Source organism: Girardinichthys multiradiatus, chromosome 12 (assembly GCF_021462225.1).
Source record: "Girardinichthys multiradiatus isolate DD_20200921_A chromosome 12, DD_fGirMul_XY1, whole genome shotgun sequence".
NCBI classification, from domain to species: domain Eukaryota; kingdom Metazoa; phylum Chordata; class Actinopteri; order Cyprinodontiformes; family Goodeidae; genus Girardinichthys; species Girardinichthys multiradiatus.
In genome coordinates, this window is record NC_061805.1 from 10,224,548 (window position 1) to 10,241,089 (window position 16,542).

Consider the following 16,542-nt stretch of genomic DNA (forward strand, 5'->3'; position numbering starts at 1 on the left):
CCTGTAAGGAAAATGATACATGGCTTACAAAATGTTTTACAGATAAAATTCCAAAAGGTGTGTTATGCCCTTACTCTGATACCCCAAAATAAACAAAGACAATTTAGCTTCAGAAGTCAACCAATTAGTTAATAAAGACGACCTGTGTGTAATTTGTTAGAAAACATCGGTGAACAAACAGCATCATGAAGACCAAGAAACCCATCTGGCAGGTCAGGAAGAAAGGCTTTTAGAGTTTTAAAACAGGGTTAGGTTCTAAAACAACATCCCAAGTTTTAAACATCTCACAGAGCTCTGTTCAACTTGCACAGTGAGTCTGATGGTAACCTTGGAGGAGATGCAGACATACAGCTCAGGTGGGAGAATCTGTTGACAGGACAACTATTAGTTGCTCGCTTCATAAATCTAGCCTTTACTAAAGAGTGGGAAGCAGAACGCAATTGCTAACAGGAACCCATAAGAATTCCCGTTTCCAGTCTTCCTGAAACCATGTAGGGGACGGAGCAAACATGTGGCAAAAGGTGCTGATGAAACCAAAGAGACGAGAATTGAACATTTTGCATGACATTTGAAATGCCTTCTCTGCATTGGAAAGTAATACTGCATTTCATACAGAACACGCCATCTCCATGGTGATACATGGTGGAGCAGTAAATTAAGTCTCTAGATGGTAATGCAGGTTGAAACATCCCTCAGAAGACCTGTTAGCTGTAGTTGCAGTTGAAGGAGGTTTAACAAGGTATTGACTCACGGGGATGAATATAAATGCATGCCACGCTTTTAATATTGTTATTTGTAAAACAAAAGAAAAAAAAAAAAGTTAAGCCTTGTTCTAAAAAGCCATCTTTCATGATGGGATTGAAGGAGGACCCACATGCAGTGTAGTAGTAGCAAAATATAAAGATTTTTATAAAAACAAAATAAGAAAAACTTACAGAAACAGGGCTTAAAACCTGTGCAGAGAACCAGGGAGAACAATGGAGACATGGAGCAAAAACCACAGACCATAAGGCAAAACAATGGACATGGAGGAGACAAGCAAACAGAAGAAACCACTGAGGAACAGAGAGAAGCAGAAGCATAAATACTAGCAAAGTGTGGAAAAAGGGGATGGAGTGCAGGTGAGAGTAACCAGGTGGAAATGAGAAACAGCTGAGAAGAATTAAGGCAGGGAGCTGAAAGAGCGAGAGAAAAGTGAGCAGGATTAAAACAGAGAGACAAATGAAAGAATCTATCACATAATAATATAAACGGAATACAGAAATGAACTAGGAACCATAATGTGAAGGAATAACTAATATAAGACATAATAAACAACGGAAAAATAAAGAAACAGAAACAGAAAAGTTCAAACACCTAACAGTGCAGAATCATAATAGTATAATTTTCTTTCCACTTCATGGTTATGCACTAGTTGTTGTTGGCTTATCAGATGAAGTAAAAAGAAAAACTAAAACATTGAAGTTTGTTAAAGTAAAATAACAAAGTAACACAATTTGAAAAGGTTCAAGGGGTATGAATCATTTTGCAAGGTACTGGATGTTACACTGATGTAGCAGCGTGTCCCTAGTTTTAAATCATCAACTCTAACTGGAAAATCCCTTAATACATGCTGCCTTACATGGATGCTGTCAGGAAGGATCTCCTGTAGCGGTCTTACTTACTGCAGATCTGAAGAAGCATCTAACTGAAAACACTCTGTTGTTGTAGGACAGTCTGATGAAGAGGATGCTCAGGGTTCTCCATAATGTTCTTCATTTTATGAAGAATCCTTCTTTGCACAATGATCTCCAGAGGTTCCAGAGGAGTCCGCAGAACAGAGCCAGCCTTCTTAATTAGCTTGTTGAGCTTGTTCAACTCCCTGGCTCTGATGCTGCTACCCCAGCAGATGATGGCAGAAGAGATCACACTCTCCACAACAGACTTATATAAGATATGCAGCATCTTGCTGCAAACGCTGAATTGAAGTCCTATAGAAGGATTAAAAATAGTCACATTGTTTCTGCTTATTTGGGCTCTGTCAATGATTTGTGATAATATGATTTGTTATTGTTCATTCACAGAAACTCATTAAGCACCAGTAATCGCAACATTAACTCATCTTAGAAGTAGCAGGTTTTTCACTTATCAGTTTGGTTATCTTCATAGCAGCTTGTGAACACATCTCTTAAAGGTCCCACCACATTTCAAATGTCATGTACCTTTTTGTTGCAGGTCTCCACCAGGCTGTAGTACACCCACTATAGAACAGAAAAGATGAGCAAATCTCCCACCCCAAAGGGCACTCCAGTGCAGCGCAGCCCCAGTGATGGGGTTCCAGAGGGCCTCCATTCTCCACAGCACTCAACTCCTGTCTCTGGACCGCAGCATAAGAAACGGATCTCCAGCCTCCTTCACAGTCCGGTGAGCATGCTTCTTGTGTCTTTAGAACAGTTTTTGCCTTTTTCTTACTTTTGTTCTCCATAATTGTGAAGATATCCTTAGAAAAAAATGTCCTCTGAATTGCCTCTTTAATAGAAGGAATGTAATTGTAGTAAAATGACAGCCTGGTCGAGTCTGCTGATGTCAGCATTGAAGCAACATGTTGCTGATAAAATTTCATGATGACCGTGAAGTGAAAGGACATTTTTCAAAGGCCTAACTTTTGTTATTATTATAATATATGTTCGTAGTTCCCCTGAAAACATTTTGGATCTTATCTAAAGAGCTTTAACTGAAAATGAGACTGGGTTGTATTATTACTGTTCAAATCCTGTTTATAAACTTGAGATCTGTGATTTATGTGTGTGATGGTAGATGTTCCGATTTGTGTTTTCATGCAGTCATTCAGAGAGGAGCTGGATGTGCTGATCCAGGAACAGATGAAGAAGGGTGGCAGCTCATCCAATCTATGGGCACTGAGACAGCTCGCTGATTTCATGGCCTCTCATGGCTCTCCGGCTACTCTACCAGTCTCACCTTCCAGTACGTGCACTCTGCTATAAATCTTTTTTGTATGTACTTTATAAACGTTTATCAGTAACCAATTCCACTAAATAAAACCATTACAGTTGAAATGTGCAAAACATTTTGGTTAAAATGTAAATGGAGATTGATGTGAACGACAAATGAACACCCCCCCGCAGACCTCAACCACTCGGAGGACAATCACCGTCCTTAAAGTGCCTGTGGCATCGAATTTTCATGATAAATCCAATTACATATATGGAAAGGAAACATTGATACAATATTTTAAAAAGTAAATACGTGTCACTGAAATAAATGGTTGTTGAGACATATGGTCATAGATTTCACTGAAAAGGCATTTACTTCCTTGCGATTTTGTTGCGCTCTTTTATAGTGTCAGAGGTGAACCCCTGCATGTAAACTTACTGCTGCTGCAATGGCCAGCAGCACAGACAGCAGCAAAGAATCTTTTATTTCTTTAGATATACTGGTCCTTCTCAAAATATTAGCATATTGTGATAAAGTTCATTATTTTCCATAATGTCATGATGAAAATTTAACATTCATATATTTTAGATTCATTGCACACTAACTGAAATATTTCAGGTCTTTTATTGTCTGAATACGGATGATTTTGGCATACAGCTCATGAAAACCCAAAATTCCTATCTCACAAAATTAGCATATTTCATCTGACCAATAAAAGAAAAGTGTTTTTAATACAAAAAACGTCAACCTTCAAATAATCATGTACAGTTATGCACTCAATATTTGGTCGGGAATCCTTTGGCAGAAATGACTGCTTCAATGCGGTGTGGCATGGAGGCAATCAGCCTGTGGCACTGCTGAGGTCTTATGGAGGCCCAGGATGCTTCGATAGCTGCCTTTAGCTCATCCAGAGTGTTGGGTCTTGAGTCTCTCAACGTTCTCTTCACAATATCCCACAGATTCTCTATGGGGTTCAGGTCAGGAGAGTTGGCAGGCCAATTGAGCACAGTGATACCATGGTCAGTAAACCATTTACCAGTGGTTTTGGCACTGTGAGCAGGTGCCAGGTCGTGCTGAAAAATGAAATCTTCATCTCCATAAAGCTTTTCAGCAGATGGAAGCATGAAGTGCTCCACAATCTCCTGATAGCTAGCTGCATTGACCCTGCCCTTGATAAAACACAGTGGACCAACACCAGCAGCTGACACGGCACCCCGGACCATCACTGACTGTGGGTACTTGACACTGGACTTCTGGCATTTTGGCATTTCCTTCTCCCCAGTCTTCCTCCAGACTCTGGCACCTTGATTTCAGCATGACATGCAGAATTTGCTTTCATCCGAAAAAAGTACTTTGGACCACTGAGCAACAGTCCAGTGCTGCTTCTCTGTAGCCCAGGTCTGGGGAATGTGGCACCTGTAGCCCATTTCCTGCACACACCTGTGCATGGTAGCTCTGGATGTTTCTACTCCACACTCAGTCCACTGCTTCCGCAGGTCCTCCAAGGTCTGGAATCGGCCCTTCTCCACAATCTTCCTCAGGGTCTGGTCACCTCTTCTCGTTGTGCAGTGTTTTCTGCCACACTTTTTCCTTCTCACAGACTTCCCACTGAGGTTCCTTGATACAGCACTCTGGGAACAGCCTATTCGTACAGAAATTTCTTTCTGTGTCTTACCCTCTTGCTTGAGGGTGTCAATAGTGGCCTTCTGGACAGCAGTCAGGTCGGCAGTTTTACCCATGATTGGGGTTTTGAGTGATGAACCAGGCTGGGAGTTTTAAAGGCCCCAGGAATCTTTTGCAGGTGTTTAGAGTTAACTCGTTGATTCAGATGATTAGGTTCATAGCTCGTTTAGAGACCCTTTTAATGATATGCTAATTTTGTGAGATAGGAATTTTGGGTTTTCATGAGCTGTATACCAAAATCATCCGTATTAAGACAATAAAATACCTGAAATATTTCAGTTAGTGTGCAATGAATCTAAAATATATGAATGTTAAATTTTCATCATGACATTATGGAAAATAATGAACTTTATCACAATATGCTAATATTTTGAGAAGGACCAGTATTTCAGTCACTATCACAGAGCGACACAGCAGAGTCAGAAGAAAGTCAGCTTTCATCAGATGGCAGAGCACAAGTGCTGCGGCCTGCAGACGTCGACCAGAGTCTATTTTTGCCGGATGCCGGACACGGGCAGAGTCCATATGAATGAATCATACACCAGGAAACGGAGCAAGCACAACATCCAGATTTTCAAAATAATGCACTAAAGACGGACTAGATCTTGCTGTATTAATAAATACACACATAAATTTATATATGCACGTTCTGATAAATCCTGCAGGATGTGGTTATTAGCAGTTGTTAACATAAATTTGATCAGTTACTGGGTTAACTAAGGTATTATAAACTGAGCAATTAAAACATAAATGCACCAAATTAAGCAACACATTAACTCAGGGTACTCACCCATTGTAGAACAAAACACATGAAAATATCTGGATGCATAAAACAACAAATGAAGCGGTTTAACTGGTTTAACTTCCACATAATTTGTTGTTTTGGACTTGCTACCACATTGATCTTTTGTTTGCCTTTGTTGCATGATCTGCATTTGGTTCTTGGAGCTCCTCTGTATTTCGCAGCGGACTGGACCGGACCGGAGCAGATACAGTGTAAATCCAGTGTTACAGTAAATAGGGCACTGAGTGAAACAACCAGAGACAAAGTGAGCAGCATGGAGCAGGAGCAACAGACACAAAGGATGATTCAAGATCCCGCCTCTGCCATCATTTCTCTTGTGAATCTCTTGTGAGGTTTATTGTTTGAAGCAGTTTGCTGAGAAGTCCTCCGATCACAGCAGACTGTGCTTGGTGGGACCAGCCCATCTGTCCCTCCTCAGTGTTCCAGCTCTGGTCCTCTTTGCTTCAGGAAAATAGTGCAGACTAACAGCTGCTGTCGTAGGATTGCTGCCACCATCAGCATTGCATCGTTTTACCATATTAACGCTGTTTTATCGCAACTTGGCTTCTACCTAGACTTCCGTTATGGTGTCTAACTGAGAAGCTGCTAAACTTTGTGCTCCGACCAACACATCCTTTATATATATATATCCACTCCACTGATTAAACCATCTTTACTTGTTCCAACTTCCCAAGGCGAGTCAGTTGTTCAACTCCATATACCAGAATGCCAAACAAGCATAGAATAAAAGTGAAAGCAACTGGCAAAGAGGGTCCTGAAGACGACGCTTGCAACAAAGTGGGAACTGAGCAGATGGAGGAAGCCAGTCCTAATGCTAACTCCCAACCGACCGAGACTAACGTCCTGGATGCAATCCAAGCCCTGAAAATACATTTCTCAACTCAACTACGGGAAGTTGTAACATCAAATCAAGAAATTAAAGACACAGTTGGAGTGTTCCATGAAAGGCTTAACTCAGCAGAAACCCATATCGGTAATGTGGAAGACAGTCTCTCTTCGCTAACAAGTAAGGAAGCATCTCTGCGCAAGATGGTTCAGGAACTCACTCTGAAAGTGGACGACCTTGAAAACAGAAACCGGAGAGAGTATTAGAGTCTGAGAGTCGCCAGATTACCTGAGAAAACTGAGGATGGGGAAATCCCAACATTCCTGCAAATCTGGCTGCTGGAGGTTCTGGGACGGGACACGTTTCCAGACCCCCCATAATCGAGCGTGCACATAGACTATATGGCCAGAATGCTCATGGTGGACCTCCCTGTGTGATCATTGTGAAGTTTTTCGATTATCAAGACAAGGTGACGGTGATGGCCGCAGCTCATCAGAAGGGGAAGGTGATATATAACGGCTGCCATGTGATGTTTTTCCCGAATCTACCTACGGAAGTTGTGAAACAATGGAAACAGTACAGCCGGGTAAAGCAGCAGCTCCGTGATCTGAAGATTAGCTTCCGGCTGATATTCCCAGCAAAGATGAGGGTTTTCCAACGCGGCAGCCTTTAACTCTTCCAGACGCCTACAGAAGTGAAGGATTTCATACGAAAAATAGGTCAGCAGGCTAATGGGTAATCGCACTTCCACTTCAGATGGTTTCAATAAAACTCGACATGAACAGCATTTTGGGATCACATGTGATTGTGCCTTGGACAATATTTATTGTGAATCAGCCCTCTCTTTCCAGCAATGGGGAATAACTATTTAACTACACGGTTGAGGTGCAGTCTGGAATCACAGTATAGGTTCATAAGTGGACGTTTTTTCTGCTCCTGTTGAACTAGGATCAGTAGTATAACCAAGTCACACAACTAAGAGGAAAGGGGAGTATGGGCTTTCCACTGAAGGGGAGTCTCAAGATTGTTTTTGTTTGTAAATGTTCGATGTTTTCAAGGTGGAGTGTTCTTCAACTTGTAAATTGCGGGTTCCTGCAGTTAAGACAAAATGCATTTTGGGTGGATACTCGGGCATTAACTAAATGAGTAATGAGTCGATTGTTGAGATGGCTTTCTGCAATGTAAGGGGCCTTGGGAAACTGATCAAACTTAAAAAAATAATGAATAGGCTCAAACAATTCCAACCTAAAGTGGTCTTTATTCAACAAACAAACTTACTTATGAATCAAGTTGCTAGACTAAAGAGAAGATGGCCATGTCAGGTATTTTCAAGTTCATTCTCTTCACTTGCTAGTGGGGTGGCAAACTTATTCACAAATCCCTTCCTATAAGTATTAAAAAAAACTCATCATAGATCTTGCCGGAATATTCATCATGTTTCAGGGCTCTCTGATGAACCATAACTTAATATTAGTTAACTTGTATGGTCCTAATATCGACGATCCCGACTTCTACAGTAATCTTTTCCTCTCCATTGCTGCTTTACATGGTAATGTGATCATGGGCGGGGATTTTAATTGTACTCTAGACCTTAAACTGGACCAATCATCAGGCTCAGATTTGTCCCATCCTAAAAGTAGACAAGTTATACATCACTTCATGTCTGAACTAAACTTAAAAGATATATGGAGAGTAATGAATCCAACAAAGAGAAAATATTCTTGTCATTCAACTACTCATAATAGCTACAGCCGTATAGATTACTTTCTGATATCCAATTCTTTGGTCACCCGAATTAACAGTTGTACATATAAAAGCATAGTGATCTCACGCAATGTACATGCTTAAATTCTCAGCCTCAAATGTTTCTAAATACAGTCCCATATGGCGCTTAAAACCTCAATGGTTGCAAACACCTGAGTTTCTGAAATATGTAGAGGAAAATATTGATGATTGCTTCAGCTTCAATAAAAACGTAGACTACATCATCTATTAGATGGGAAGCCTTCAAGGCATTTGTACATGACCAGATGATAAGTTACACAAAAAACAAATCCAATAAAATTATTAAGTAGATGTTTGACCTTGAAGGACAAATAAAAGAGGCTGGACTTGAGATAAACTCAAATAATTCTAAAGAAAAAAACAAGAACTGTTGATCCTGAGAGCAAAATATGATAAACTAACTTCTGACAAAGCTTCAGCAGAATTATTCAGACTGAAACAGACCTAATATGGCCAGGTAGAGAAGGCAGGAAAACTCTTAGCATGGCACATAAAAGTTATGCACAATGAGATGGTGATAAATGAAATTACAACTGCAGATAAAAAGATTACAGATTCTCAAAGAATAAACGATCTCTTTAGAGATTATTACTCAGAGCTATATATATCTAAGGGACACACAACACAGGTTTTGATGGATTCCTTTTTTGAGTCTATAAATACCCCCATACTTGGGGAAGAAGCCAAGCAGAGTTGGATGCGCCAATATCTATAAAAGAACTTTCAACTTTCATAGACTCACTAAAATCAGGAAAATCACCCGGACCAGACAGGATACCTTTAGACCTATTTAAAATATTTTAAAACAAATTACTACTACCCCTATACGATAGGTTACTGGAAAGTTACACACTAATGGAACTACCTCCCTCGATGCGAAATGCCATCATAATGGTAATACCAAAACCTGGGAAGTCATCTACAAAGTGCGAATCCTACAGACCAATTTCACTAATAAATTCTGATGCCAAGACAATAGCAAAAGTACTAGCAATCAGGCTTGAAAACTCTCGGACCCTGACCAGAATTGATTTGTAAAAGGGTGGGAAGCTCACCATGGTATTCGCCGAGTATTGAATGCAATTTATGTAAAATACGAACATCCGGATACAGCTCTGCTATCCCTAGATGCAGAAAAAGCATTCGATTGGGTGGAGCATGCTTACATCTATAAAGTGCTTTCTCATTTCGGCTTTGGCAATTTTTTTATAAACTTGGTTAGAATAATTTACAATAAGCCTACAGGATCAGTTATAACTAATTACATTGTATCCAAACCCGTTAATCTATCTAGAGGCACGTGTCAAGTTTGCCCACTCTCGCCCTTGCTCTTTGTTTTGGGAATTGAGCCATTGGCTGTTGCCATAAGGAATAATCAAAATATTGTTGGCATTAGAATAAATAATATTCAGTCTAAAATTGGACTATTTGCCGATGATATAATTTTAATGCTTAAAAAGTTCAATTCCCCAGCTACTTAAAACTGTTAATGGATTTGGCAATATCTCCGGTTATAAACTGAATGAATCTAAATCTGCCATTTCTATTTTTAAAACAATCCGAAAGAAGCACTCCACCAGTTCACACTACATTTCAAGTGGCAAAAGACAGCCTTACTTACTTGGGTATAAAGATTACTCCAAACATAGATGAGCTGGTCCAGGCAAACTATACACGAATGGTTAACTCAATTACAGAATCAGTTAACAGATGGTCTATGTTACCCATTTCTATGATTGGCTATATAAATATTCTCAAAATGAATGTGCTCCCAAAATTTCTATATCTCTTCCAGGCTATCCCTCTCAATCCACCAGATGGCTTTTTCAAAAAGACTCAAACAATCTCATCTGGAACAACAGACGGGCCAGATTGCGTTTATCATTGTTTTATTTCCCATATGATAGAGGAGGACTAGGGGTGCCAAATCTTAAATGGTACTATTGGGCTGCTCAGCTCTCTAGCGCCTCCTGCTGGTTTTCAGCGACAGGTTTATCTTAGGTTGACTCTTGGGTTGACTCACACCACCCCCCTTTCCCTAAATCCATACATATATTCAAGAAAATATAAAAATTTGTTGAAAAATACACTAAACCCCCTGGTAAAAAATACTATTCAGGTTTGGTTTGACGCACATAAATTCAAAAATGAAATACCAGCATTATCCCAGTTTTCACCCATCTGGGGTAATATGACATTTGAACCAGGTAGAAAAGATATGGGTTTCAAAACATGGTATGATAAAGGTGTATAGGAGGTGGAGGTGGACGCTTTTTCTCTGTCTCCAGCACCCCTCCCATATCTGCCCTGCTTCAGCTCTGTGTCTTGTCTTTTTTTTGGAGCCTCTTTTTGCACATCTTCCAAATTCTTCCAAAATATGGATTTGGTCAGCTGGTCTCTCAATGCAATTGATCAAATTTTCTCGACGAGAAGACAGGGGTCGGGAGAGCCCACTTGCCCGGACGGGACATTTTTCTCCGGATACACGATGGACTCCTGGCAGAAGTGGAGGATTGTGTGTCTGTCGATAATGTCAGTCGAGGATGTGGAAGATGTGTATATAATTGGATGTTTCATATCAGGATTTCTGCTTTTTGGAGTCAGCGGTTACCTGGCATATCGAGAAATTCGGAGAATGTCAGCAGCTGTTCTGGCCATTGTAAGGCTGCCTGGCATGTGTGATGGGATCTTCAGAGCGATCAACACTCAGACTGAGATGTTACGTGAGCTGAATCGCAGACTGGATGTGATCCTTATACAGGATCGCAAGCGGGTTGCGGTTCCTGGACTCAGGGGTGAAATGGGATAAATCTTGGAGAAAGTTGTTCGCTCGGATCTGGCAGAAAGACCAGGAATTTGGCTGTTTGAATTTGCCTTTGAGAAGCACCAGTGAAACTCTCAAGGCTGACGGAAAATTAAGAGTCAGCCTAACCCAAATAATTATTGTTTTTCTGAATCTGGCTCCCCTGCACGGCCTTGATGGCTGGCTATCTTCAACTTCTCCTGGAAATTATGTAAACATGACGCTCTGCTCCCTCTGCCCCCTCCCTTCCCTGAGGACATCTGTGGACCTGCTCAGAACTTGGCCGGTTGATGTACATTCCAACGAACCATCAAGGACAATGGCCTCTGTGACAGTGCTTCATGGACTTACTTGCACACACTCACATGCTCAAGATAAACATTTGCACTCCTCACACCACCTTCACCGTTCCCGGCATGATGTTGTTTTGTAAATTTGTTGCTTCTTTGTGCTGAGGTTTTTTTGCAATCTCAAACTGTATCCTGCTAAGGATAAAGTGTGAAATATGATTTTTTTTCCCTCTACTTACCTAATGTGGCCTCTTTTCTCATCTAGCAAGGGCAGCGCCTGTGAGTGGGCAGCAAAGCCTCGGTGACCCGTCCCCCCATTGTCTTGTGTCGTGATGTATGTTTGGATGGGTTGTAGTGGAATTCTAATTTCCCCTCGGGGATCAATAAAGTATCTTTGAATTGAATTGAATTGAATATAAAATTGCAGATTTATTTGATAAAGGCACTATGATGATTTTTGAGGATTTGAAACATAAATTTGATATCCCCACTAAGCACTTCTTTAAGTTTCTTCAGAGTAGAAGCTTTATTTTAGCTACACAAAAATCTCTAACTTTACCCACTCGCACTTCACTGGAGGATTTTGCAATAAACCACCATCTGAGGAAGAGTTTATTGTCCTGATTTACAATACCATCAAAGACAGTTCCTAAGCTTCCTCAAATATTAAACAATTTGCATGGTGTGAAGATTTGAAATGTAGTATATAAGTAGATGAATGGCAGCCTGTCTGAAAGCCCAGACAATTTATTAACACCCAATTTAAATTAACCCAGTACAAATGGCTTATGAGAACACATATTACCCCAACATTATTAAACAAATTTGATTCTAATATTCCAGATATATGCGCTAAATGTGGGGCCAAAGGTACGTTGATCCATTGCTTGTGGGATTGCCCTGAGATCCAAATATTTTGGAAGGTAGTTTTGGATAAAGTTTCACATATTGCAGGTGTTAAACTAAATTATTGTCCTAGACTTTGTATCTTATGGATTTTTCTCACTGGGACTCACTTAAGCAAGGTTGACAAAAAAAACCATAATCTATTGTTTGTTACCGGCAAAACACATTATAGCCAGATCATGGCTATAATGTGTTTTATAGCCAGATCCTGGAAATCTGTTGCCGGACCTCAACTGAAAACCTGGCTATCTATGCTATCTAGCTCTCCTGCCCTGGAGGAGCCTACCTTTATGATTAGGGGTAAATACTCTGTGTTTAAAAAGATATGGGAACAGTTCTTTCCTTTTTGGAAACATGGAATTGTTTTCAATGATGAATGAGTGACTGAATGTAGCTGGGCTAATTTTGTTATATATAATATGAAAAGCGTAGAAATTGAATCATTGATATACAGCTGCCATGCTCAAGGAGGACACGTTATCAATGTAAACAAGTCATCTGAGACTTCTGGTGGACATTGCTCAGAATTCCTGGACTTAGTTCTAGTATGCGGAGGGCCCGGCTATAACAAACTTAAATTACACAGTTTCAATGCAATTTACATAAGTTTGCCACCTTGATGTTCTCTGATGTTAATGCATTTTCTTTTTTAACTTACTGTTCTGTATGCTTGTGAGATACATGTTTTGTATCTTGTTTAAAATAAAAAAGCAATAAACAAACTTTTTTGAAAAAGAAAAACAAAAAAACTTGGCTTCTACCTGAACAGTTTATCATTGGTGCTCACACAGTGAATGACCGGAGACTTCCCCTCTGACGTCACTTCCTGGCGACTTTGGACTTGCAATTTTAACAACGAATTATGTCTATTTTGTCCCACAGTTGTCTTTAATGCTAATATGATGTCCAGTTTCTTAAATATTAATTATTTCCTTTCTGCATTTGAGTGAAAAGCGTGTCACAGGCACTTTAAAATTGACACAGAATGTCTGTCAAAGAGAGCATTAACCCTAAAAAAGAAAAGCAAGAACACATGATACAATAATAAGGAAAAAAACATGCAGTGCATGTAGGAAAACGTCACAAAACACTGTAGGGCACACAAAGGGCAGTAACTTATAGAATCAGAATCAGAATCAGAAAAGCTTTATTGCCAAGTACGTTTTTGGACATACAAGGAATTTGTTTTGGCGTAGTCGGTGCAATACAGTACAAATTAAACAGTATAAACATATCTACAATATAATATAAATATATGTGCACAGTTTTAAGTGAGTGAGAGTAAATATAGAGCAGTATAAGATGCAAGAGCAATACAACAGTGCAGGTGATCATTGTGCAAGTAAAGCAGTGCAAGTAAAGCAGGAGTCCAAGCTGAGCGTTAATGTAACGCATAGAGTTACAGGTTACAAGTGTCCTGTCAGCAAAAAAAGGGGGGGGGTGTGGGTGAAAGGGAGAGTGTCAGGGTGGTTTCCGGGCTTTGTTAACCAGGCTGGTGGCAGATGGGAAAAAACTGTTCTTGTGGCGTGAGGTTTTGGTCCGGATGGACCGCAGCCTCCTGCCAGAGGGGAGAGTTTCAAAGAGTCTGTGACCGGGGTGGGAGGGATCAGCCAGAATCTTCCCTGCCCGCTTCAGGGTCCTGGAGGTGTACAGTTCCTGGAGCGACAGTAGACTGCAGCCAATCACCTTCTCAGCAGACCGAATGACACGCTGCAGCCTGCCCTTATCCTTGGCTGTAGCAGCGGCGTACCAGATGGTGATGGAGGAGGTGAGGATGGACTCAATGATGGCTGTGTAGAAGTGCACCATCATAGTCTTTGGCAGGTTGAATTTCTTCAGCTGCCGCAGGAAGAACATCCTCTGCTGGGCTTTCTTGATGAGGGAGCTGATGTTTGGCTCCCACTTGAGATCCTGGGAGATGATGGTTCCCAGGAAGCGGAAAGATTCCACAGTGTCAATTGTGGAGTCACAGAGGGTGATGGGGGCAGGTGGGGCTGGGTTCTGCCTGAAGTTCACAACCATCTCCACTGTCTTTAGAGCGTTGAGCTCAAGGTTGTTCTGGCTGCAGAGATAGAGATACCAAAAGTCAACCCACCGCAAAAATTAACTAACTGAAAACATTACACTCAATTTACTAATGTGTTCAATACAATTTGTGACAGTGTGCTGAACTTCCTTCAGCAGGAAACAGGCGATCTTATGGATCAACCACAGAGACCACCTTTTAGATCCAAGTGCATGGACATATAATAGAGCAGGAGGAGGAGCCAGGGAGTAGGGAGAGGAGCTGGGTGAAGACAAACAAATTAGTTGGCATCCCTGATGTTTAAAAAGCTTTCAAATACATGCCTTTTATTACACTATTAAAATCTGAGACTGACAAAGGTAGAAAAACCTAATCTTCATGGGAAAAGAAGTCCCATATCAAGAAATAATTGTTTTTAACAAAATTACCAGTGGCACAATTGTGGGCTCCACAAACCTTAAAATAAATGTAACTAATGCATTTGTTTATTTATACTTTACCTTTGAAAGTTCAACACAGTTTATAGGAACGACTAATTAGTATTGCAGGATTTTACATTTCCCTGGTGTACAGATGTGACATCCCATAGAGGATGACTTCTTTTAACCACTGACCACTTTGCAGGATCTCTGCCCACCTTTACCGTGCAACCACGCACAGTGTGCAGGATGATAAAGATGGTAAATAAAATGTCTTAAATGCACTGTCAGAGAACTGCAGCAAAAAGTCACAAACATTTATATGGTAAATACTGTACATGCAAATAAAACGATTGCATCTACATGTGATGCAAGAATTTTTGGCACCACTACTTGTCATTGTTTGTACAACCCAGTTTTACCTATTGCACATTACTTAGTCTTCTCTTGTAACATCGCATAGTTTTTACCCCAAAAGTTCTGTGTAGGATTTAAGTCTTAGGACCGAGTTGACCATGGGAGCTCCTAGACACTCTGATGAACTTAAAAGATAAACTATAGATAAAAAAAATGCTTGAGAATTTATTTTAAAGATTGTTAGGGGTGGCAATATTTGTACTGCAGGAGATTTTTTCAGACATTTATTGCCCCCCCAGTATATGTTAAGACGAATATCCAGGTATAGAATGTTTTTCTGTCCATCTGATATAAAGTCCCCCTCTGTACTCACTACCTCATAATTTTCTTGATGTAATATTTGATACCTAACACAGCCGTAAGTCTAACACTACCATGCATTCAGCTTAGTGAGCCTGTCCCATACAGTGCTTAAACTAGAAATAGGAAATGAACGATATACAGTTTTTATCCAACTGTAGAAAAAAGGTATATTGTCCTTTTTTTCTGGTGGTGGTGGTTGGGGGGAAGGCTGGGGAGGTGGGTTATTGTGAAATTGTATGGGTAGAATCAGAGGTGACCAATCAGAGGTGATCTTGATCACATAAAAACAAGCTTACTGAGAAGAGCAAGAGAAGGAACATCACTGCACTGGTAAAACTAAATTAAAATATTAGATTTTTTCCTTTCAACCTTTACTCATGTCTGGACCACATTTCTTCTCTGTAGACATGATGATGGTGACCTCCATCAACGACCTGCATGGATGGGAGCCTGGCAGCTTGGTGAAAGGGGAACGGTTGATGCGCTGCAAACTGGCCAGCACCCACCGACTGTTTGACCTTTACGGCTGGGCTCAGATTAGCCAAACCCTTCTCACAGTAAGTTTACAAACCAGTTTATATTACATTACTTTTACATTCCGTTTTCTGACTATTGTCTTAACAGGAGTCAGAAGAGCCATTTATCTGTGTGTTGATGATCAATATGCTTATTGTTAGTCCTGTCTGGTGCTCTTACTGGTGTATCTTACTTTCTGGCAGCTACGTGTGAGTAAAGAACAGGAACACTTCCTGGTGCTTCCAGAAGGCCTGGCCTACAGCGAGGTTACTGGATCCAGTCTGGTGAGTCAGGATTTTTCTGCTGAACATACAGGAAATGACTCAGTTCCTGTTCCAGTGTTAATGATAGAATGAAAATATATTGATTAATTAAAAGCAACAAGCCTTCTTCTCAGGAATCTGAACATGTACAAATAGAATTTCTGCAAGCTGGCAAATCTTACCTATTGTTTCAGTTGAGATTATTTGCTATTTTAAATGTTCTTCAACTAAAGACAATTTTCCCTAACATAAAATGAAAAATTATAAAGTTGAACTAATGTTGCACTTCAAAATGTACCATACTCAAAACCACTGTAATCATTCCTTGTAAGAACAGTAAAAAAACAATAAAGCAAAATTGGTAAAATCTAATTTTCATTTTAGTTTATGTATATACCGCCAATTCACAACACATGTCATCTCAAGGCACTTTACAAAGTCAATTCAGTCGAATCATACAGATTTCAAGTCAGGTACTGTACATACATTCCAATTACTCCTAACTATCACACAGTGCATTTGGATTCAGTTTATTATTCAAATTGGTTAAAAAGCTTTTCTGTCTA

At 40.2% G+C, this 16,542-nt stretch overlaps 1 protein-coding gene across 8 annotated transcripts in view; it reads left to right on the plus strand.

Annotated features, from left to right (window-relative positions):
- Window positions 1–16,542, plus strand: part of add2 (adducin 2 (beta)) — a 51,066-nt gene that overhangs the window by 11,431 nt on the left and 23,093 nt on the right. For all 8 annotated transcript variants that reach the window (XR_007040624.1, XR_007040623.1, XM_047381487.1 and 5 more), the window contains exons 2-5: window positions 2,215–2,403; window positions 2,823–2,964; window positions 15,603–15,754; window positions 15,917–15,997. Coding sequence is in view for 6 of the 8 variants with exons in the window: in XM_047381487.1 (XP_047237443.1) it covers window positions 2,257–2,403; window positions 2,823–2,964; window positions 15,603–15,754; window positions 15,917–15,997 (522 nt within the window). In the remaining 2 variants the exon portion in view is untranslated. The remainder of the gene's footprint in view (window positions 1–2,214; window positions 2,404–2,822; window positions 2,965–15,602; window positions 15,755–15,916; window positions 15,998–16,542) is intronic.